Source organism: Schistocerca gregaria, chromosome 1 (genome assembly GCF_023897955.1).
Source record: "Schistocerca gregaria isolate iqSchGreg1 chromosome 1, iqSchGreg1.2, whole genome shotgun sequence".
Lineage (NCBI taxonomy): Eukaryota > Metazoa > Arthropoda > Insecta > Orthoptera > Acrididae > Schistocerca > Schistocerca gregaria.
In genome coordinates, this window is record NC_064920.1 from 469713754 (window position 1) to 469739271 (window position 25518).

A 25518-nucleotide genomic window follows, 5' to 3' on the forward strand; every position below is an offset into this window, starting at 1 on the left:
TTCAGAAGAACGCGAAATCCCGAAGATTGGCTAAAATTTACAGACGCGCGAAATTTGGCACGTACTTCAATGCGAGAAGCCTTTAATAGGTTCCGCAACGAAACATTGTCTCGAAATTTGGTAGAAAATCCGAAGAAATTCTGGTCGTATGTAAAGTACACAAGCGGCAAGACGCAGTCAATACCTTCGCTGCGCTGTGCCGATGGTACTGTTATCGACGACTGTGCCGCTAAAGCGGAGTTATTGAACGCAGTTTTCCGAAATTCCTTCAGCAAGGAAGACGAATGGAATATTCCAGAATTTGAAACACGAACAGCTGCTAGCATGAGTTTCTTAGAAGTAGATACCTTAGGAGTTGCGAAGCAACTCAAATCGCTTGATACGGGCAGGTCTTCAGGTCCAGATTGTATACTGATTAAGTTCCTTTCAGATTACGCTGATACAATAGCTCCCTACTTAGCAGTCATATACAATCGCTCGCTCACCAATAGATCTGTACCTACAGATTGGAAAATTGCGCAGGTCGCACCAGTGTTTAAGAAGGGTAGTAGGAGTAAACCATCTAACTACAGACCTATATCATTGACGTCGGTTTGCAGTAGGCTTCTGGAGCATATACTGTATTCAAACATTCTGAATCACCTCGAAGGAAACGATCTATTGATACATAATCAGCATGGTTTCAGAAAACATCGCTCTTGTGCAACGCAGCTAGCTCTTTATTCGCACGAAGTAATGGCCGCTATCGACAGGGAATCTCAAGTTGATTCCGTATTTCTAGATTTCCGGAAAGCTTTTGACACCGTTCCTCACAAGCGACTTCTAATCAAGCTGCGGGCCTATGGGGTATCGCCTCAGTTGTGCGAATGGATTCGTTATTTCCTGTCAGGAAGGTCGCAGTTCGTAGTAATAGACGGCAAATCATCGAGTAAAACTGAAGTGATATCAGGTGTTCCCCAGGGAAGCGTCCTGGGACCTATGCTGTTCCTGATCTATATAAATGACCTGGGTGACAATCTAAGCAGTTCTCTTAGGTTGTTCGCAGATGATGCTGTAATTTACCGTCTAGTAAGGTCATCCGAAGACCAGTATCAGTTGCAAAGCAATTTAGAAAAGATTGCTGTATGGTGTGGCAGGTGGCAGTTGACGCTAAATAACGAAAAGTGTGAGGTGATCCACATGAGTTCCAAAAGAAATCCGTTGGAATTCGATTACTCAATAAATAGTACAATTCTCAAGGCTGTCAATTCAACTAAGTACCTGGGTGTTAAAATTACGAACAACTTCAGTTGGAAAGACTACATAGATAATATTGTGGGGAAGGCGAGCCAAAGGTTGCGTTTCATTGGCAGGACACTTAGAAGATGCAACAAGTCCACTAAAGAGACAGCTTACACTACACTCGTTCGTCCTCTGTTAGAATATTGCTGCGCGGTGTGGGATCCTTACCAGGTGGGATTGACGGAGGAGATCGAAAAGGTGCAAAAAATGGCAGCTCGTTTTGTATTATCACGTAATAGGCGAGAGAGTGTGGCAGATATGATACGTGAAATGGAATGGAAGTCATTACAGCAAAGACGTTTTTCGTCGTGCGAGATCTTTTTACGAAATTTCAGTCACCAACTTTCTCTTCCGAATGCGAAAATATTTTGTTGAGCCCAACCTACATAGGTAGGAATGATCATCAAAATAAAATACGAGAAATCAGAGCTCGAACAGAAAGGCTTAGGTGTTCGTTTTTCCCGCGCGCTGTTAGGGAGTGGAGTCGTAGAGAGATAGTATGATTGTGGTTCGATGAACCCTCTGCCAAGCACTTAAATGTGAATTGCAGAGTAGTCATGTAGATGTAGATGTAGATGGTACTATAGTCGGCGCCCGAGCGATGGGACACAGCATGTCCGAGGTAGCGATGAAGGAGGGATTTTTCCGTGCGACCATTTACGTGTGTACCATGAATATCAGGGATCCGGTAAAACATCAAATTTCCGACATCGCTGCGGCCGGAAAAAGATCCTGCAAGAATGGGACCACCGACTACTGAAGAGAATTGTTCAACTTGACTGAAGTGCAACCCTTCCGCAAATTGCTGCAGATTTTAATGCTAGGCCATCAGCAAGTGTCAGCGTACGAATCATTCAACGAAACATCATCGATATGGGCTTTCGGAGACATAGGCCCACCTGTTTACCCTTGATGACTGCACGACACAAATTTTTACGACTAACCTGGGCCAGTCAACACTGACACTGGACTGTTGATGACTGGAAACATGTTGCCTGGTTGAACGAATATCGTTTCAAATTGTATCGAACGGATGGACGTGTGCGGGTATGGAGACAACCTCATGAAACAGTGAACCATGCATGAAAGCAGGGGACTGTTCAAGCTGGTGGAGGCTCTGTAATGATGTGGGGCGTGTGCAGTTGGAGCGGTATGGGACTCCCTGATACGTCGAGATACGTTTCTGACAGGTGACACGTACATAAGTATTCTGTCTGATCACCTGCATCCATTCGTGTCCATTGTTCTTTTCGATGGACTTTGGAAATTCCAGGAGGACACTGCGACACCGCACACGTCCAGAATTGCTACAGATTGGCTCCAGGAGCACTTTTCTGAGTTTAAACACTTTCGCTGGCCGCCAGACTCCCCAGACGTGGACATTATTGAGCATATCTGGGTGGCCTTGCTACGTGCTGTTCGGGAGAGATCTCCACCCCCTCGTACTCTTACGGATGTATGGACAGCTCTGCAACATTCATAGTGTCAGTTCCCTCCAGCACCACTTCAGACATTAGTCGAGTCCATGCCACGTCGTGGTGCGGCACTTCTGCGTGTTCGCGGGGCCCCTTCGCGATATTAGGCAGGCGTACCAGTTTCTTAGGTTTTTCAGTGTACGTTTATGTATTAATTGTACCTTTTATGGGAATTATGTGGCGTTTTGATTCGATGGACCTCGGTTACGTTTATGTTGAGCAAAATAACGATTCTGGTTAAGGGCTATTGTAATTCCATGAGAGATCCAAGCTGAGATTTTTATTGCTTCCCGAATTCCGCTTAGTAGCCCACAGCGGTCTTATGTAATCTCTCTCTCCTGGTTTAGCTGCGATAGAGTATCGACGTGCGTATATGCTCGTCCTTTGTTACTTGTATTAAGTAATCTTTTTATTATACTGCATTCTGGATTTGGCCATGGATAGCAGCTTCTGTATAAAGACTGATATTTTCACCATGGCAGAGCAATTTTTCGATCAAAAAATCAAAAGGTAAATTTCAGTGTCTAAGTATTTTTATTATAGTCATTATTGAACGTGCATTATGAAACTCTTTTCTGATCCTTATGTTATATGTTCCTACAACTAAGCAAAGCTATGAATTGAACCTGCATTTTTTATACGAGTCGCGTGCCCATGACAAAATATTTAATTACCTAAAAGTATCTATAAACGGAGTATAAAAAGGACAAGCTCAGGTACTACATCTGCCACTTCGTTCTTCATCATGTAGACTTATCTGACCTGACTGGAATCGTCTGCGCATATGTGTCAGTATGATGGTGGATTGTTCACTTCATCGAACTCGTCATGGGCTATTACAGCGTCGTTCCTTATCTAAAGCAGAAAACGAATCACCACACAAAACTTCACTTTATTCTTAGGCAGCGCCATTTTTTGGGCTCCCATACCGAAGTGCTACGTCACTGTGGCGCGAGGGTTTTCACATGTACTAAGAGCACAGACGTATACCTGCAAACAACAAAAATTTAATTACGTAACTTAATTTTTCTGAGGTAAAAATTAAAATTTTGATACGTCGGAACCAAGTTTTAAAAAAATGTCACCAAAAGGACTGCTGCTGGAATCAGTATGTAATATCTTAGCAAATCCCCTTTTCTTAATAGCTATGACCACTTACATAACAATCAAAACCTCTGAAGTTGTCTCCCGTATCTTCGTTAATTTCAAAGAAGTGAGTTCAAATGTTTTAGAATTGTCTCATTTAATGTTTGTAACTGTTTCAAATAACATTTAAGTCGCGTGATTTAGTACTAGCTTCAGCAATTTTATAAAACATCATACTTAGGTTATTTGACGTCAAAGGTTCTGAGTTTCTAGTTCAGTATATCCCCTCAATCCAGCCAATACCAGCAATTCTTCATAGCCTCGACTAAAGTTTTCACCTTAAGGAATGCTTATACTGTAGGGAAAAGTTGTGAGTGAAGCACTTCATTAGTCTTTTCAGATGAGGAATTGGAAAATTGAAGTAGATTAATGACAATATAATACTGTAATTTAATTATATACTTATATCACATTTTGAAAATAACTTTTAGGACAATAAATATGCTAACTTTGAAAGTGACTGCAGCCACATAAATGGTTGCCAGCATGGAAGAGTGGTAAAAGTGCACTTATGGTTTTGGCGGTTACACTTATCTGGAAGAGTGTACATACTTGAATATGTCAAAGCTTACAAGAGTCTTCACTATCACAGCAGTCGGATAAGAAACCCGTATTTCAGTCGTTATAAAAACAACGAAGAAAAATATCTTATCACTTTCTTTGAGATACATCAATATTTAAAATTACAATACAATAAATAAGTGACGTTTTAGAACACCCTATAACTACTTTGAACGATAAGCACTAATAACAGCTCATAAAATGTTTTACAGATTTTTCGCTGTTATATCATATTCATAATATCATTCCTCAATTAATTTGAGTCATGAAATAGTATTCATGTCAGTTCAGTTCGTGGACTTTACTATACTCCACATACAGTTTAAAACAGAAATCTGCGATCTGTTAAACACAGCAGTTTTGTCAAAACTACAGGAATGTTATTAATTACAATTTTATTATGTGCTAAGATAACACTGACAAAAAATAGCTTGTAGAAGTGACAAGCCATTTAAAAATAAATACTACGGCATTCTGTAAAGATGTGCAATTAGAAACAATAAGACAAGCCCACAAGTAATGGTTGATGAAAGCCGAGCTAAACTCATGACTCATATTTTTTTCATAGAGGCACCAAAGGCATGTCCACAGTGTAAGCAACAGAAGCTTGTTTCAGTTTCCGTGCAACCGTTCCTAAGTGTCATCAATAAACATAGACAGTACTTCAGCAAGAAATCACAAAAAAATACAAATATGCACACTTTGAAGACTAGCTAACACGTTTTCAGTCTGCTGTCACGAACACTTTCTGTGGAATTCCACGTCTCGTTGGGCCTAGGCCTTCTTTCCCTGCTTCTTTGGTGTCGGAGTTGCCTTTGCAGGTTTTTCCTGCTTCTTTGGTGACGGAGTTGCCTTTGTAGGCTTTTCCTGGTTCTTTGGTGACGGAGTTGACTTTGTAGGTTTGGGTCGTGCTGATTTGCACTTTTGCCGAGGGCACGTCGTCATACTCGAGTCGTAGTCGGCGTATCTCCACGTAAGCTTCATCTCGTCCACGTCGTACTTGAGAGCGACTCGATTCACCCACTTGCGGAAGCGATCGCTGTTGATGGTGTTCTCCTTCCATCGCCACTTGGGCCGCTTGTCTATCGACTGCAGGCCCCAGTGAATGAGGAACGCGTGGTCCAGGACGAAGAACCGCCAACCAGAGGCAAACATCTCGTATGCCTGTGAGAAAAAAAAGGTTGTTAAGTGTGAGGGTACAATATCGGCTAGGGTGGCAAGTTCTTTCAGAGGCTGACATTCGCTGGGCAATGTCGAATCGACAGCGCGAGTTTTCTCTAGTCAATGAGTAAGAACCGAATGTCGAGTGCAGAAGCGTAGCGGGGGGAGATGGAGAGAATCTTGAACGAAAGAGGATTATGTCAAATGTTTTGATTATTTAAAGTGAGACAAGTGTCGACAGAGGGCAGCTGAACGGAACGGATAGTTTATTGAGAATCCTTTATGAGGTGAATATCAACAAAATGTAAAAAGAGGGTAACGGAATGTAGTAATTAAATCAGACGGCGCTGAAGGAATTAGATCAGGAAATGAAACACTAAAATAAGGAGTCGACTTTTTATGCTTGGGTGGCAAAATAACTGATAGTGGCCGAAATGAAGAAATATAAAATGCAGACTGCGAATAGCTGGAAAATGCTTTCTGAAAAACAAAAATTTGTAGGTATGGAATATAAACTTAGGTGTGATTCTTGATATTTTCCATGCGTCAATAGTACTGGATGAAGTTTCGGGTTTGGAGCCGGATTACGTTGACTTCTTGCCACGATATTTCGGCTGACAACCATTCAGCCATCTTCAGTTGAAAGTTTTGCACTGGAGATGGCTAGTTCACGTGGCTACCTTTACACGGAAAATTGGCGCGAAGACGTATGCGCAACGGCAGCCGCTACGTGCGCGGAGGTTTAGTGTCACGCGCGAACTAGCGATGTGAACTAGCAGTCTCCAGTGGAAAACAGTCACCTGAAGATGGCTGAATGGTTGTCAGCCGAAATACCGTGACAAGAATCCGGCATAATCCGGCGGCAGTTCCGAAACTGCATCGAATAATAAATTTAAAGTGTTAGCAAGCCCTTTCTGAACGTACGCATCGGGCGTGCTTAGCTTCGTACGCACATGAGGAGTGAACGATAAGCAGTTCAGAGAAGAAGAGAACAGAAGCTTTTGAAATGTGGTGCAGCAGAAGAATGCTGAAGATTAGAAGGACACATCCTCAGACATAAAGGAATCGTAAATAGATAGTGGAGAGAAGAGCGTGTGTGTGTGTGTGTGTGTGTGTGTGTGTGTGTGTGTGTGTGAGAGAGAGAGAGAGAGAGAGAGAGAGAGAGAGAGAGAGAGAGAGGGGGGGATGGGGGAGAGGGGGAGGAGGCGGAGGACTGTAGAGGGGGACTACTACTGAATACGGCTTGATGTAGGTTGCAGTTGTTATTCATAGATGAAGAGCCTGGAAAAGGATAAGCACCCTTGTAGAATGGTATCAAACCAGTCTTCAGACTGAAACCACAACAGCTGTCGACAGATGGTAAAAAGTGGAGTCGTGGTAAAAAGAAGTATATTAACTAGCGAATTCGGAGGAAAGAGTCATAAAAATTTAATAGCTCCAGTTTCTGACGAGTACACCGTCCTTTATCCCTTTCCATACGTTTTAATTGTTTTGTAGAAAATGTTCTGTGTCTTGTGTTGTAAGTGCCTTCGTTTTTACCCAAGAAACAAATCTCATACACCATATGCTGTCATATTTTAATTACAGGCTGTCCACACATATATACTCATAAACCAAGCTGCACGTCAGATTTGACTAAATAGCCGGTACCTATAGAGAGACACTTATCACTTTCATACGTGTGTGTGGCACGCTTACAATCCAATAGTGCACTACATTACATCCATTATTAATGTACATACAGAAACCTACCATATAATAAGACAGGCACATCTGTTATGGAGCAGCCAAAGACGTCTGGAACCATATCTACAGATAGCCGATAGTACCATGTGCAATTGTGGCCCAGTATTTACTGGCATATAATGTTCAAATGGTACTAACATAACTAGAAGATCATTGTCTTGTATCGTATTAAAAGTTAAAAATCTGAAACTCATGCACCATGTGTCCTGTTCAATATAGGAGATTTTCAGTTCCGAGTACGTAAGACAAAAGGTTATGTCAGGCCTCCTAATGGGTATGCCATTTGATATATAAAATGAAACACAAAATACATTCACAAACGCTTACTGGGTCCTTAAAAGAAATGAAAAGTTCATAAGTAACGTGCAATATCAAAAACAGTAACAGATTATATACACAAAGAGCATAATTTCTCAATATCTCTTGTATGGTGCTATAATGCAATAGGGTGGATCACTCTTCTATCTAAACGACGTATAATAATATTGCTACATTAAATGTATGAGATGGTTTAAACCAACTTTACTTCCGCTATTTTGTACCTAACATAGACATTGTAATAATCAGACAATACGACCAACATAAATCTCTGGGAGCACATTATCAAATTGTAATACAGTAAAAAATGGTTTGGAGCTTTTGTAATATTCTTTTTGTATATGTTTTATGTAGTAATAAGACTACACACCAATTAGGCAGACAAGAGCTCCAGCCTGTTGCATTGTAGCATCATATAAGAGATAAGGGAAATCGTGTCATTTGAGTATATAGTCTGTTACTGTTTTCAACATAGCACATTTCTTGTACACCTTTAATTTCTTTTAAAGATCCAATAAGCTTTTGTTAATACAGGGTGAAAAGTATTTCAACCGACAAACTCTGGGAGGCTTTAGGGGACATCAAAACAAATATTTTCCTTAATGTCAATTTTTCCTATGAGGATTATTTAAACCGATGGAGGTAGTATTATGCTCTTCAGTTGTTAGAGGCCGTATCACGATCTTCAGTTGTTAGAGGGCGTATTACGCTCTTCAGTTGTAGGCAACTGCTGTCCACCAGTGTAGCAGTGCATTGTCTCTGTTTACTAATGGAGCGATACACCTGGAGTGAGTACACTGATATGGTTGGTGCGTACTACGTAGCGCACCACAACGGACGAGCTGCACAACTGGTTTATCACCAACAATATCCTAATCGCCGTATCCCGCATCATACGACATTTGCTGCTGTGTTCCAACGTCTGGGTGAGACCGGGTCATTTAGCAGATTACCAGGACAGGGACGCCGTCACACGGTAAGAATGATGCAATTTGAGGAAGCTGTCTTGCAGCCTGTGGAGCAGGATCCTCCAATCAGCACTCGCGCAATTGCACGTAACATGGGGACGAATCAGACGAATGTAAGAACAGTCCTTCGAGATCAGTTGTTACGTCCATTTCACGTACAGCGTGTCCACAACCTGGAACCAGCTGATTATCCACCCAGAGCACAGTTTTCGCAGTGGTACCTGGAACAGTGTGAAATTCATCCTACATTTCCATCCTCTGTGTTGTTTACCGATGAAGCAACGTTCGGGCGTGATGGAGTCTTCAACATGCACAGTTCGCATGTTTGGAGTGAGGATAATCCACATGACACAGTTACTAGTGCTCATCAAGTGCGGTTCTTCGCTAATGTCTGGGTCGATGTTGTTGGGGACTGTTTAATTGGGCCGTGTCTGCTACCTAGGCCATTAAATGACAGGCACTATTACAATTATCGCTAGAGCATTGTCAGAATTGCTGGAAGACGACCCGCTCCCTACAAGACGACGCATGTGGTTCCAACATGGCGGGGCGGCGGCACATTTCAGTCGTCGTGTGCGTCGATTCCTGAACCGATGCTTCCGAGAAACGTGGATTGGCAGACGTGGTCCTGTACCATGGCGTGCTCGATCCCCAGATATGTCCCCTCTGGACTTTTTTGTGTGGGGAGAGATACGCAACCTTGTTTACGCAACTCCTGTTGCATGAGAAGAGGATCTGGTTGCCCGGATAGTAGCAGCAGCAGGAACAATTCAGGATACTCATCTACATCTACATCTACATCTACATGACTACTCTGCAATTCACATTTAAGTGCTTGGCAGAGGGTTCATCGAACCACAATCATACTATCTTTCTACTATTCCACTCCCGAACAGCGAGCGGGAAAAACGAACACCTAAACCTTTCTGTTCGAGCTCTGATTTCTCTTATTTTATTTTGATGATCATTCCTACCTATGTAGGTTGGGCTCAACAAAATATTTTCGCATTCGGAAGAGAAAGTTGGTGACTGAAATTTCGTAAAAAGGTCTCGCCGCGACGAAAAACGTCTATGCTTTAATGACTTCCATCCCAACTCGTGTATCATATCTGCCACACTCTCTCCCCTATAACGTGATAATACAAAACGAGCTGCCCTTTTTTGCACCCTTTCGATGTCCTCCGTCAATCCCACCTGGTAAGGATCCCACACCGCGCAGCAATATTCTAACAGAGGACGAACGAGTGTAGTGTAAGCTGTCTATTTAGTGGACTTGTTGCAACTTCTAAGTGTCCTGCCAATGAAACGCAACCTTTGGCTCGCCTTCCCGATAATATTATCTATGTGGTCCTTCCAACTGAAGTTGTTCGTAATTTTAACACCCAGGTACTTAGTTGAATTGACAGCCTTGAGAATTGTACTATTTATCGAGTAATCGAATTCCAACGGATTTCTTTTGGAACTCATGTGGATCATCTCACACTTTTCGTTATTTAGCGTCAACTGCCACCTGCCACACCATACAGCAATTTTTCTAAATCGCTTTGCAACTGATACTGGTCTTCGGATGACCTTACTACACGGTAAATTACAGCATCACCTGCGAACAACCTAAGAGAACTGCTCAGATTGTCACCCAGGTCATTTATATTGATCAGGAACAGCAGAGGTCCCAGGACGCTTCCCTGGGGAACACCTGATATCACTTCAGTTTTACTCGATGATTTGCCGTCTGTTACAAAGAACTGCGACCTTCCCGACAGGAAATCACGAATCCATGCGCACAACTGAGGCGATACCCCATAGGCCCGCAGCTTGATTAGAAGTCGCTTGTGAGAAACGGTGTCAAAAGCTTTCCGGAAATCTAGAAATACGGAATCAACTTGAGATCCCCTGTCGATAGCGGCCATTACTTCGTGCGAATAAAGAGATAGCTGCGTTGCACAAGAGCGATGTTTTCTGAAGCCATGCTGATTACGTGTCAATAGGTCGTACACATCGAGGTGATTCATAATGTTTGAATACAGTATATGCTCCAAAACCCTACTGCCAACCGACGTTAATGATATAGGTCTGTAGTTAAATGGATTACTCCTACTACCCTTCTTGAACACTGGTGCGACCTGCGCAATTTTCCGATCTGTAGGTACAGATCTATCTGTGAGCGAGCGGTTGTATATGAATGCTAAGTAGGGAGCTATAGTATCAGCGTAATCTGAAAGGAACCTAATCGGTATACAATCTGGACCTGAAGACTTGCCGGTATCAAGCGATTTGAGTTGCTTCGCAACCCCTAAGGTATCTACTTCTAAGAAACTCATGCTAGCAGATGTTCGTGTTTCAAATTCTGGAATATTCCATTCGTCTTCTCTGGTGAAGGAATTTCGGAAAACTGCGTTCAATAACTCCGCTTTAGCGGCACAGTCGTCGATAACAGTACAATCGGCACTGCGCAGCAAAGGTATTGACTGCGTCTTGCCGCTTGTGTACTTTACATACGACCAGAATTTCTTCGGATTTTCTACCAAATTTCGAGACAATGTTTCGTTGTGGAACCTATTAAAGGCATCTCGCATCGAAGTACGTGCCAAATTTCGCGCGTCTGTAAATTTTAGCCCATCTTCGGGATTTCGCGTTCTTCTGAACTTCGCATGCTTTTTCCGTTGCCTCTGCAACAGCGTTCGGACCTTTTTTGTGTACCACGGGGGATCCGTTCCATCTCTTACCAATTTATGAGGTATGAATATCTCAATTGCTGTTGCTACTATATCTTTGAATTTGAGCCACATCTCGTCTACATTCGCATAGTCAGTTCGGAAGGAATGGAAATTGTCTTTTAGGAAGGCTTCTAGTGGCACTTTATCCGCTTTTTTAAATAAAATTATTTTGCGTTTTTTTCTGATGGATTTGGAAGAAATGGTATTGAGCCTAGCTACAATGACCTTGTGATCACTAATCCCTGTATCAGTCATGATGCTCTCTATCAGCTCTGGATTGTTTGTGGCTAAGAGGTCAAGTATGTTTTCGCAAACATTTACAATTCGCGTGGGTTCGTGGACTAACTGCTCGAAATAATTTTCGGAGAAAGCATTTAGGACAATCTAGGAAGACGTTTTATGCCTACCACCGGTTTTGAACAAGTATTTTTGCCAACATACCGAGGGTAGGTTTAAGTCCCCACCAACTATAACCGTATGAGTGGGGTATTTATTTGTTACGAGACTCAAACTTTCTCTGAACTGTTCCGCAACTGTATCATCGGAGTCTGGGGGTCGGTAGAAGGAGCCAATTATTAACTTAATTCGGTTGTTAAGTATAACCTCCACCCACACCAATTCGCACGGAGTATCTACTTCGACTTCACTACAAGATAAACCACTACTGACAGACACAAACACGCCACCACCAATTCTGCCTAATCTATCTTTCCTGAACACTATCTGAGACTTCGTAAAAATTTCTGCAGAACTTATTTCAGGCTTTAGCCAGCATTCTGTACCTATAACGATATCAGCTTCTGTGCTTTCTATTAGCGCTTGAAGCTCAGGGACTTTTCCAGCGCAACTACAACAATTTACAACTATAATTCCGACTGTTCCTTGATCCAAGCACGTCCTGTATTTACCATGCACCCTTTGAGATTGCAGCCCATCCCGCAGTTTCCCGAGGCCTTCTAACCTAAAAAACCGCCCAGTCCACGCCACACAGCCTCCGCTACCCGTGTAGCCGCCAGCTGAGTGTAGTGAACTCCTGAACTATTCAGCGGAACCCGAAACCCCACCACCCTATGGCGCAAGTCAAGAAATCTGCAGCCAATACGGTCGCAAAACCGTCTGAGCCTCTGATTCAGACCCTCCACCCGGCTCTGCACCAAAGATCTGCAGTCGGTTCTGTCAACGATGATGGATGGTGAGCTCTGCCTTCATCTCGTAAGCGAGACCGGCAGCCTTCACCAAATCAGATAGCCGTTGGAATCCAGAGAGAATTTCCTCAGATCCAAAGCGACACACGTCATTAGTGCCGACATGTGCCACCACCTGCAGCTGGCTGCACCCTGTGCTCTTCATGGCATCCGGAAGGACCCTTTCCACATCAGGAATGACTCCTCCCGGAATGCACACAGAGTGCACACTGGATTTCTTCCCCTCCTTAGCCGCCGTATCCCTAAGGGGCCCATTACGCGCCTAACATTGGAGCTCCCAACTACCACTAAGCCCACCCTCTGCGATTGCCCGGACCTTGAAAGCTGAGAATGATCCTCTGAAACAGGGCAGGCAGCTGCATCTGGCTGAGCCAGAGACAGTGCCTGAAACCGGTTTGTCAGACGCACAGGGGAGGCTTTCTGATCAGCCTCCGGGGACGCCTTTCGCTGCCTGCCACGCCTTGGAACGACCTCCCAATCAACCACAGGCGAGGGCTCAGCCCCACTGTGGGCAGCAACCGGGGCAACCACAGCGGCAGACCGATCTGGGGACAGACGGGACGAGGTTGACATCCCCGTGATACCCAAGTCCGGCTCCCCACAGTGGTGCCCTTTTGCAACAGCCTCAAGCTGCGCGACCGAAGTCAGCGCCGATTGCAGCTGTGAGCGAAGGGATGCCAGCTCAGCCCTCATCCGAACACAGCAATCGCAGTCCCTGTCCATTCTAATGTTTGTTTAACAACAGTTACCGAAACACGAGTCCGTGCCTAGATAACGCAAGCGAAACACGCAAAGAATGTATCAACTAACCTGTACAAATGCCTAACGACTGCGCTACAATCTGCTGAATCTACGATTACAGTAACTAAAACTCGAAATTGCACCTCCTATACGAAACTCACACGCAATTTAAATAAGAATCTACGAAGTAAACACTAAAGCGCGATGCTAGAACTGTCAAATACTATAATACGCCCGAAATATATGAATTAAACAATGCAAGTACCCAAAAACACGCAAAGAAATTAATTAAACTATCTAACAAATAAGTAAGCTAGGTTTATGCGACTTGCTGCTGCAGCTGCTTATCCAACGGCGGCAGGGAGCACAATGACTGTGACCAACCGACACTGGCTGTTCAAAACAAAAACAGAAGACAGACGACTACGCGAATTTACACTATTCTGGTACTAAGGCGCGATGCTACAACCCTCAAATACTATAATACGCCCGAAATATATGAATTAAACAATGCAAGTACCCAAAAACACGCAAAGAAATTAATTAAACTATCTAACAAATAAGTAAGCTAGGTTTATGCGACTTGCTGCTGCAGCTGCTTATCCAACGGCGGCAGGGAGCACAATCCTGGGGTTTTTGCCCGTGTCAGACAGAACATGATCCGAAGGTGTAAACTTTGTTTACGTGTCAATGGAGGAATTTTAGAAAATCTACTGTAATTGAAACTGGGTTGTGTTAATGTGTTGTCTCTTAGTCATAAAAAATGGGAAAATATTTGTGGTTTAATTAATTTGGCGCCAGAGAAATCTTCCTCTGCCGGTTTAAATACTTCTCACAGGAAAAAATGACATTAGGGAAAAATACTTGTTTTGATGTCCCCTACAACATCTCAGAGTTTGTCGGTTTAAATACTTTTCACCCTGTATATCACTTGCGTTTCACCTCATAGGCCGACTGACATGCCCCATTACGAATTCTGACGTAATCTTTTGTGTTTCGTACGTAGGACTGCAAATTAAATATTAAATTTAAACATGAAATATGATGCATGAGTTTCGAATTTTAAACTTCTGGTCTTCTAGCTGTGGTCCTATCATTTGAACTGTTGTTGCTGCTTTAATACTGAATACATCATGCAGTAATTTTTGTGTGTTTTATGCTGATAACTCCGATAAAACTCCTTTTCCCTTCACATGATACTTGAATTTCCAAACACTGGTGATTTCATAAGCTAATACACAACGAGAGCCAACATACACTGAAGGAAAAAAGTCGCAAAACCAAGAAGGAGTTGTGTGACATAAAATGAAGTTGGTAGGTGTGTTTCTACATCTCAGAGATGATGTTTGTTCAAATTTCGAGCCAGTAGCAAAGAGTGGTGTGGGTATCACCACTTTGAGGATGCAAATCAGGTGTGCTTTGCTGCAACGATCGTGAGCGTCAGTTACCTTTGAGATTGTACGTGGTTAGTTGATGTTACTCAAGAATGCCTTTAAGGCGATAAAGACGCCGGTATCAAAACGTCACTGTGTTTCAACGAAATCGTGTAACAGGGCTACGAGAAACTGGATGTTCCCTGTGCGATACTGCAGAAAGACTTGGCAGGAATATAGCAACTGCACACGAGTGTTGGCAGCGTTGTTCACTAGAATTTAGAGTCGCAAGCAGACTGGGCCCCGCGCAGCAATGTGGCACAACGGAGTGAGAAGACCATCGTGTTCGTCGTATGGCTCTGTCACATCGTATTGTATCTGTAACAGCAATCTGAATACCATAATCACACAACATGTTACCCCAGATCACGTAAAAACAGATTGCCCGATCGCTTGGTCTAGCAGGCAAGCTTTGTCAGGGAACGGCCACCAGGCGGCAACAGCGTCACACGCTTACTTGTGGAATCAACCACTAGATGACACTCCGTTCTGTGAAATATATGGCAACATCGGCCGAACGCGTGCAGCTTCCCACTATTTGGCGTCTGTGAAGTACAGCTGTTTCTGAAATACCGGTGGTAGTGGATCGAGTCGTCATGCCAAGGCCCTGCGAGTATATCAACTGTGGAAGGAGTAGACGAACAAATCCTGAACTAAAAATGTTCAGATTTCCCGTCAAAGATAAAGAAAGGTTACGGGAGTGGATTTTAAATTCAGATAAATCAATAAATTAGTTACGAGTAAGAATTAATAAAGAGCCCTAAGCATTCGATCCTATCTAAATTTTGTCGATTTTATATTCTGATATAACGTGGCATTCCTTCCTGTACAAGAATCATGTCATATAATTTTTAAATGAAATCCTTGCTGCGATTTGGACTTTTTTAAACTGTTTATTCACTTCACTATCGTAATTTTGAGTGTACAGGCATTTTTGTGTGCAATGTGAAAACTGAAACCTATATAATATATGGGTAATAAAATGGAAAGCATAGTTTGGTAACATTTTGTAAACAATTTAAGAAGCATTACCTTACAAGACCTTTCCCTTGGTACTTGAAAATGGTTCTAGATCTGAAATGGCAACATAGTCGTCATCTAACTGCTAGGTCATCGGTCCCTCTAAATCCTGGTATATACTAGAGCGAACGAAGTGCACGAGTGTGAAACCTCGTTTACACTGCTGCAAATGAGTATTCATAGATAAGTCGCCAACGTTCAGTGCCCTTCGTTTATACGTGTGAACAAGCGTTTTTACTGGAATGAAGGGAGGAGAATAGAAGAGAACGAGCATAGAATGCGAACTATAGAAGCTGCCTATTTTTTTTTTTTTTTTATCTCTGCGCTAATAATCCTCACACAGCTTTCACTCGAAAACAACACTACTTATAGTAACAGGTCTGCGCGAGTGCGGATATCCCCAGTAATAACTGTGTTGCAGATAAAAGCGTACGTCTGTTGCGAATATTTGCGGGTTATCTTTAAATTGTACAAAGTAAATTTTTAACATTATTATGGTTTGCCGTCTGTGGCTCTTCAAAGTTGACACCATCAAAATAAGCTCAAAAAACACGCTTTCACTTGAATATTACCGCGTTTGCAGCCCCCTTTCCACAACAATCCAAAATTCATCGTTTTGTGCCACTCTTCTATCATTTACGATAAGTTACAAGCGAAGTAAAAGAATTTAAATTTGAAATGACTGTCACTGAAATATGTCAAGCCTTAATTCGCATCATAACCGAGTGCGGAAATCAGCAGGCGAGGCACAAGTCTCTTTTCAGAGCAGTGGTGGGTTAAGCTGCTTTACAAAACGTTAATATCTCAGAATGCGGATAAGCAACTTGGCAGATGTGGATAATGATCTTGTGGATGCGGTGCACATACGGACGGCGGCATTTTTCCTGTCCGCGCAGACTTCTAGTTACCGCTACGATGTAAATCTTTGATATTGAGATAAGATTATTTTGCCTGTTGGTTTTGAAAAAGCAAACAAAGTGGCGTAGGAAAATAAATATGTTGGTGGCTTAATTTGTTACGTAGATGTGAAACGCTTGGAAGTAGTGCCAATGCACTTATCATTGAATTGCAGCTCCAACCTTCTTTACATTTGTTCCAGAATTTTGCACATACGTCGTTTGACGGCTTTCGTTGGCTCCTCATTACACCTGACGAGGAAATTTACTAGCAGCAACATAAAGCAAGTTCGCAAGAAGACGCGTACTCTCCGTGCTGGTAACGCCAAAGGGGAGACGAGGCAAACTTCTTATGATGCTTTTCTCAGAAATCGACAGCCAGCTGAACACTAACGAACACTACCGACTGCCTACCGAAAAAGACTGAATGTTATTGTCTCGCAGTGGTGAATGGAACTGAACACTACAGAATCAGCTTTTCATCACGCAAACACTTGCAAACATTGATGTTATGCTTTCACTACTTAATTGTTTCTCACTGTGAAAAGCTAGGCACTAAAGGGGAAACAATATTACAGGCAATGTTTGTTTTAATTACGAAGCAAGTAATGTCACGCAGAAGAAATTAGAAATGACGTGTTTCTTAACTTTGCAGGAACTTCAGAGGCACTGTGGGCACCGAGTAAAGTTTACGAACCGAACACGACTGAATGTCGTTTCCTCAAATTCGTCTTCACATATGAGAATGCAGTCTTTCCTGTTTTAGTTCGCTCACTGCTGACCAGACTTAAAACGCCATTCCCAGAATTAATCATAATATTTAAAGCCCAAAAAAGGTTGCACACAAAGATCTCTCTTAGCAAATACTTAATGAAAGATTCATTTCTATCATGCTAATGTAGACTGAGATACTAAATGTGTTAATGGTATATACATATATCGTATTTTTCTGATAGACAGTTATTGTTACAGGCAATGTCAAACTGCTGGATACGGACCCAGAAAAACTGCACAATAGACTGCTGTGTGATGTCCATTTTGATGAAAAGTCATTCATGAACTACGAAACAACGGCTTATACACACAGCAGTTACCGTAAAATTTACATCTGACACTGGTTCTTCAGCACTATGTAAGGGAACTAGTGATAAGAATAGTTTGTCATCACCTGAACTGAAAGTGAACAATGCAAGGAGAACGTACAGTGCTTCTGGTAGAAATAAATGCAGCACCACAAAAGAGTGAACCATTTCCAGAACTGAAAGAAGTCATAGGAATGCCTGCGAGAAAAGTTAAAAGAAAACTCTGTATGCTACGTCGTGATGATGAGGATACTCCCAGAAAGCAAAAACTCAAACAGAAAATACACAATGAACAGATCACTGAAAAACAAAACTTCCTACTTGTCAAAAGTTAAGAGTAGATTATTGCATTGTAGGAGCTCAAATAACATTGCCCATGTGTTAAGCAGTTTCTGCTTCCCATCTGATTTCTCCAGGGCACAGGCTGCAATGCAGTGCAAGAGCAAAAAACGTCCGTGGTCTTCTATCGAGGAAAATCTCTCTCTGATGTTTTACAAATCTCCTGCAGCATATAAATTTTTGCGAAAATTGGGTGTCGTATTACCTGGACGGTCCACAATTAGACGCTGGATTGGCGTCACAAAATTTCTACCAGAGTTTAACAAAAACCTTTTTAGTCAACTTAGCAAGAAATTTGAGACACAAACTTATTTATAAAAGGCGTGTGTACTATCTTTTGATGAGATGTCGATATGCGCCATCTGGAATATGCAAAACATCTCGATTTAGTAGAAGGTCTAGAAGATTTGGGTGACAGGGGAAGGAAATCATTTCCTGAAAATTATGCACTTGTTTTTATGATTAGAGGCATCTACAGTAACTGGAAATTGCCTGTTTCATATTTTTTGTCTAATTCCGGGGTAAAACATGCGGATTTATTGGGACTCTTACAGCAATTAATTATGTTGTTGCAAAATGCAAACCTAGAGCCAAAATTATTCGTTTGTGATCAGGGAGCTAGTAATCGAAGTGTTGTGAAGCATTTACATGTTATGCCTGAGAAACCTTATTTTATTGTAAATGAACAGAAATTGTTTTATATTTATGATGTCCCACATTTGTTCAAAAGCATACTAAACAATCTGCTTAATGGCGACTTCATTTTCAACAATCCTGTTGTTTTATTCGAAGATGTCAGGAAAACATATGACATTGATAAGAAAAAAAAAAACAGAATACTGGTAAAACTCACTGACAGTCATTTGCAACCTGATTCATTCCAGAAAATGAATGTAAAATGGCAGTCCAGGTCCTCAGCCACTCTGTTGCTGCAGCTATCAGAACTTGTGTAGCGACTAAAGAACTGCAGAGTGATACAGCAGCGAGCACAGCTACTTTTATTGAATTTATGAACAATTTGTTTGAAGTTTTGAACAGCAGGACAGCATTTTCCTCTAATCCATATAGGTGTGCATTATCAGAACAGTAGTAATGGAGACGCTACAGAATGCAAAGGATGTCTTAAGTACCATAAATAAAACTGAAAAAGACAGGTAAAATAACGACACCACCATGCATTACGGGTTTAATCCAGACTGTGAATGCTATAGCTTAGTTTTTTCTTGAGGAACAAACTGTCGGCATTAAATTTTTACTGCCCAGCAGATTGAATCAAGATGCTCTTGAGAATTTATCTTCTGTGTACCGTCAGAAAGGAGGCTACAGCCGTAATCCAACAGTTAGAACACTAAGGTGCTTGTTCCGAACAAGCACTGGTAACTCACTAATGAAGCCTTGTGACGCTTCAAATAGTGAGAAGGACACTGACAAGATGCTGTTACTGAACAACTGTGTGTTGCAAAAAGAAGGTGATGAATCTCAGCTGTTGGAGAGCTCTGGAAACATCGGAATTCCGAACACCCCTGGTTCCTCTACGGATGAAGAAGCGAGTACCATCGAGGCCAACGAGTATTTATTTGTCTTCCCCACAGCAATACCTTTCCTATGAACAGTGTTCAGTAGCATATTTTGCTGGCTACTTAGCACACATATGCATCGAAAGGTATGATTGTTTGGGATGTAAGGAGACACATGTAGCAGTGAGCTTGAAGAGAAGAGGGAATTATTTATTCTCCATAAAAAATACGCAACTGGGAATTTGAGTCATTCTTCAGTGTGACTCAGCGCTCCAAATGTTGAGTTTAGCAACGTTATTGAAATGTCTTTACAGGCATATGAGTCCTGTTTTTTACAGTTTAATTATAAGAGAAATATAAAGTTTAGGATTGTTAATTACATCAAATCAACACTTGAAAACTTTCACTGGTTGGACGATGAGGAATGTGGAGAACACAGACTTTTCATTTTGAATCATCTTGTGAAGTGCAAATTGTATTACAGTTGCAGAACAATGTTCAAAGACAAGTGTAGTAGAACACTCTCAAAACTGAAAATTATAAGAAATATGTAGTTTATTCATATTGTATTTAAGTACCAAATAAAGATTATCCGTTAGGCTGCACAAATAAGTTTCGTTGCCTTCATCACTCTACCACGTTTAACTAGACAGAAGTAATTTGTTAAATCTGAGCAAATCAGTACTGCTTGTGACAATAGTAGATGTGCTGACCGCAAAGTTAAGATGTTTACCATCAATTTTTTTTTTACTCACGATATTTAAAGTTTCACAATATTTATTTTTTTCGAAGATATCGTTGTTAAATGCGTACATGAAATCATATTCGTTCACAACTAACAGTAATCAAATGCAAAATGTGGTTATACTTAAGAACGCTTACAGAAATACAAAGAAAGGAAGCAAAATCTGTTTCTTAAACTCATTTACAGTCTCAACGTGAAAAATATATTGTCGTTATAACTCACCTAATCCCTATACATACTCAATACAAAATAAATAATTATGTCGGTAATGTCGGACGCGAAACCCACTGCTCAGTGCAATATTTGTCAGTAAATTAACGGATTATATTTCAAAGATGTTGAGAAGATTTTGAAAACTTTCTAGTGTTAACCTGCACGTGGAGATCTTTTTTACCACCATAATCCGTATCAGAAGAGCTGTATAACGAAGAGGAAATGGACGGCATGGAAGGCGAGTGTATAACCTATGCGATTGCATTAGTCTGCTTTTAAACAGTAACTCACGAGAAATGTTTGTGTGTTACTTTTCATTTATTTCATTTCGCATAGGATTGTGAGAAGTATCCCTACAGTAGAAATAAACTTGGTTTGTAGAATTACAGGAGCGAATCTACATTCTTCGATTGAAAACTCGGGAAAAACCATTGCCGATCATGGTCTACACTCTAAAGTCAGCTGTGTGACGAATGAATTACGCGCGCAGCGCTCTAGCCGAACACAAGTCAGCGTCATTCACGTCACCGAAGATTCAGCGTTGCCAATTCCGCGACATGCACAGGTCAGTTAGCATTGTAGCGTCGCCTGCGACATCTGTTGACCGACGGGAAAACTATTTTTGCGGTTGCCTGTTCCGCCGTAAGGACGGCCAATCTGTTTCTTACGTGATCTGGGATGTTACAAATCGGTTACTTTAAGGAAAGCTCCGAGCCAGGCGACCTGTAGCGTGTATTCCACTGGCCCCAGGCAGGCCACCGCCATTTGCGACTACAGTAGTGTCAAGCGAGAGCTCATTGGAGGGCGGGGTGCACGTCTGTACTGATTTCTGATGAAAGCTGCTTCTGTATACCCCACCATCTATGGCCGTCCTATCCACCTCACTCCTACCCTCAAATACCTTGGCCTCACACTCGACCGCCATCTCACCTGGACTCCCCATCTCCTTACCATCCAAAACAAAGCTCACAACCGCCTCCGCCTCCTGAAACTACTGTCCGGTCGGACGTGGGGTCTGCATCCTTCCACCATCCTTCACACCTACAAATCCTTGATCCGCCCCATCCTGTGTTATGCCAGTGTCACTTGGATTTCCGCCCCTCCCCGGTTCTATAAAGCCCTCCAATTCCTCGAACGACATGTGCTCCGCCTCGCCTTCCGCATCGTCTTCCATCCCCCACGCGCATCCTCTACGACCTCATCCCCTTCCCCCACCTTTTCCTTTTCCTTGAACACATCCGCACACTATATATTGTCCGCCGCCTTGATCCCCCTCACCCCCTGGTTTCTCCCATCCTCTCCACCCCCAACTAGTTGCCGCACCATTGTGTCCCACCCTCTCTCCATCTCCACACCCTCCATCTCCTTTCCCAAGACAACTTCCACCGTCTACCCCCCCCCCCCCCCCCCCCTGGATGATGAGCTTCACCCTGACACCTACCCTTTCTACCAACTCTAACCCCTTCTTCCTGCCTCCTCCTCTGGGCTTCCTTTCCTCCCCCTCCCTCCTCCTGAGCGGCTTCCCCCTCCTACTCTCCCTCTATCTCTTGTGCCTCCTTCCAGTGTCTCTGCACTCCCTCCTGCCCTGCCTTCCCTCTTTCTCTCCCGCCCCACGTGTCTCCTGCCTCTTCGTGAACACACTGATGGCCCTCCTCTCTTCATCCCGCCGCTTCCCCAGCTGCCCCATGCTCTCCCCTCCTTTTCCGTACTCTCTGACCTTTTCCCTCGGCAGGTCCCACCTGGCAGTTTTATTGTTCATCGTGTGTGCTCCAAGTGGGTTTTAAGTGTGTTGTTCCGGAGTGTTTTTACTACTGTGGCCGACTTTAAACCTGTGCCTGTGCACTCAGTGTCTTCTCTGTGTTTTGAGAATCGTCAACTGTGTTTTTTAACTTTCTGGTGACTTTTTTTTAACTGTCCCCCAGGAACGTCTCCATGTCAGTGTTTCTTTTACCTCCATTTTCTCCCCTTACTCTGTTTTATGTTCCCCTTTTTTATCTCCTTATGTATGTATCATTTTATTCTTGTTTTAGTTGTCCTGTCACTCGGCTGAAGAGCGGCGGATTGTGCCGCTGACAGCCCTCCCCTGCCCATATGGGGCAGGGGAATGAAATCACAGTAAAGAAAAAAAACTGGTTCTGTATTGGTGTCAGTGATGGGCTTGTGTTGGTTGGAAAAAGGCCAGTTGAGAACCTGGTACCAACTTGTCTACATGCTAGAACACTAGACCTGGAGTTGTCGTGTTGGGTGCAATTTTGTATTACATCAGGAGCACTTCTGTGGCTGCCCCACGCACCCTTTGTCATATATGCTAGCGATATGAATTCCTTTGCTCTGCTTGGTATGCTTGAGTGTAACAAACAAAATAGCCAGTAAATACTGGGCCACAATCGTACATGGTACTATCGACTAGCCATAAATATGGTTCTAGACATCTTTGGCTGCACTATAATAGCTGTGCCTGTATTTTAATCTAATGAATTGTGGCCCTGTGTCATATATGTACAATCAAGGCATGCATTACATATTTTAAGCAATGACTGATACAATATGGTGACTTAAATCATTTTAACCCTTCTTCCGTGAAAATGGTCAAAGAGTGAAACCAGCAGATATTTGGGGGTAAAATAAAAACAGCTTATGGTTCAAATACGCATTTTATACGTATAGTGCACTATTGCATTGTGCTGTTATACATGCACATGAAAGCAATGAGTGCCTTTACATATGTGCCAGCTATTTAGTCAGATGTGATATGAAGCTTGAGACTTATGATAAGTAAGTAACTTTATTTATGAAGTATATATGAACACAAGATGTTTCACATGGACATACGTTATATAAACCAATGTTACCATTTTTGTGGATGTGTTTCAGATGCTCGAAAATTACTAGCAGTTGAAATAAACTAACAGCACGGACAATAAATATATTACAGCTTGTTTCGACCGTGTTTCATTTCGTAAAACTAATTTATTTGAATGAGAGTTGTCTCCAGCTGTAAAATGATCTTTGATCATAAATCTTGGTGTGACCAAGTGGATCTCATGTTCAGAATGGAAATTGTATAATAAATATTATATACGTTGAGGTTTTGCTATTCGATTTCCAAGCATGTATCATGCACTACAACTATCCACTGTAAAGATAGTCCTATTCGAACACAGCACTCCAACTTGACTATATGTGTTAGACGAAGCGACCAGAAGCAAGTTCATAGCTCAGGCCAGTGAGGCATGAGGATGTCTAAGAGAACAAGAGAACATCATGAAACGCCCAAAATTAGTACTTCTTAAATCGTTTTCTTGAAAGAATAACTCCTGAGTACTCTATATTTTTCTCTTTTCCTGAGAGCTGGGGGGATCAGGAGAGGGGAGCGCTGCTCCTTTCCCATAGGTATGGGCGCCCTTGTTTTCACTTGTTCCTGAGCGCTTATGGGCCCTGAAACAGGGAGCGAAGCAAGCTGTGCCCAATACTTTCTATAATTCGCAGAGTGAGAATAAACACCTCCTATCACAATCGTCATACCGCTGACGCTGGACCCTTTTCCATTATAATGAATTTTACGACACATCGCAAATGTATTGTGTTTACCATTGTATCTGCGAACGCGTGTGAGCTTAGAATCAAGGAAGCAGGGAACGAAAGATTAAATTTGTGATGTGGCGAGTCTTTACAGCTGTCAAATAATAGTGAAGCTTCATTGTAGATGACCATCAGCTGTTTATTTTTATTCTCAGTGCCCCCCCCCCTCCCCACCTGGAGGCGCCTCAGCGCCAGACCCCTCATCCACTGGGTGGACACGTAATCTACTAGTTGTAGTATTGATGATAATGAACCTGTGGCTAGTGGTTGTTCCTGTCCCGTTCCAATAGTGTAGGACAACAAATTAGCGGCGTCATGGGCCCTCTAGAATACTCAGCGGTTGCTAGGACCTTTGAGAAGCGTATCTCGTTTACCAGAACGGACGTGAGTCACCTGCCGGGGGGGGGGGGGGGGGGAGGCGGGTATTGGGACCCAGTCAGGTTTCTACAAGCATGCCCCCCCCCCCCCCCCCTGTGCTGGGTCCACAGATCCTCAAAGATGGCATTATACCTCAGAGTACATCAGTCGCCGAGTGGTATCGTTAATCCACCTTGAGTGCTATACTGTCCCAGTTTTCTGAGATGGAAGGAAGAGGGCCAATAAAGCAGCCAAATACCACAACTCGATATTCATGTCAATGATTCGTTAGATGGAGAGTCCAGTTATATCAAACTCCCTGAGGCTATTAAGAACGAGCAGGCCTGTATAAACATTCAAAATAAAAAGGATAACGCTTATTTTGCATGGTCAATCATGGCTTGCAAAAGAAATTACACAAAACATCCGACATCTTGATACATAATAGGTCTTACCATTTCTGAATGTTATAACTTTGACAGTGTCGAGTTTCTCACAAAGATTCAGAATATACCAAAATTTGAGGCGGAAAATCCCGGAATATCGCTTCACGTTTATGGCCTGAGGAAGAAGCAGAAAAATAAGTCAGATGAGCTGAACAATTGTACTATAATTGAACCATTCCATTTTTTGAAGTATTCAGGTGAGCGTGCTCTTCATGTAAACATGCTGCTCTTCTCTGAAGGCGATAATCAGCATTGTGTGTGGATCAAAGACATGTTCCTCCACCTTTACAGCCAATTGGCGAAAAAAGAAGAAAGGCATTTGCTTCAAATGTCTAAATACCTTTTCAGAAGAACAGCATTTAAAAAGGCATCTGGAGGACTGTGAATTCAAGGGATCGGTACTTGTTGTTATGCCTTCAGATGAAAACAAGTTCATTAAATTTAAGAATTCTCACCATTAGGAATGATGTCCATTTGTTGTATACGCAGATTTCGAATGTCTCCTTGTCCCTATCATCCACTGTGAAGGGAATCCCTTAGCCTCACGTACCACCTTTACGCAAAAACAA

General features: G+C 42.5%; 1 protein-coding gene across 1 annotated transcript in view; it reads right to left on the reverse strand.

The window, feature by feature from the left end:
* Positions 1 to 4272: 4272 nt before the first annotated feature.
* The window catches only part of LOC126353082 (beta-1,4-glucuronyltransferase 1-like), a 174560-nt gene continuing 153314 nt past the window's right edge, over positions 4273 to 25518 (reverse strand). The window contains exon 5 of the mRNA XM_050002736.1: positions 4273 to 5627. Within this exon, the coding sequence (XP_049858693.1) occupies positions 5238 to 5627 (390 nt within the window). The 3' untranslated portion in view covers positions 4273 to 5237. The remainder of the gene's footprint in view (positions 5628 to 25518) is intronic.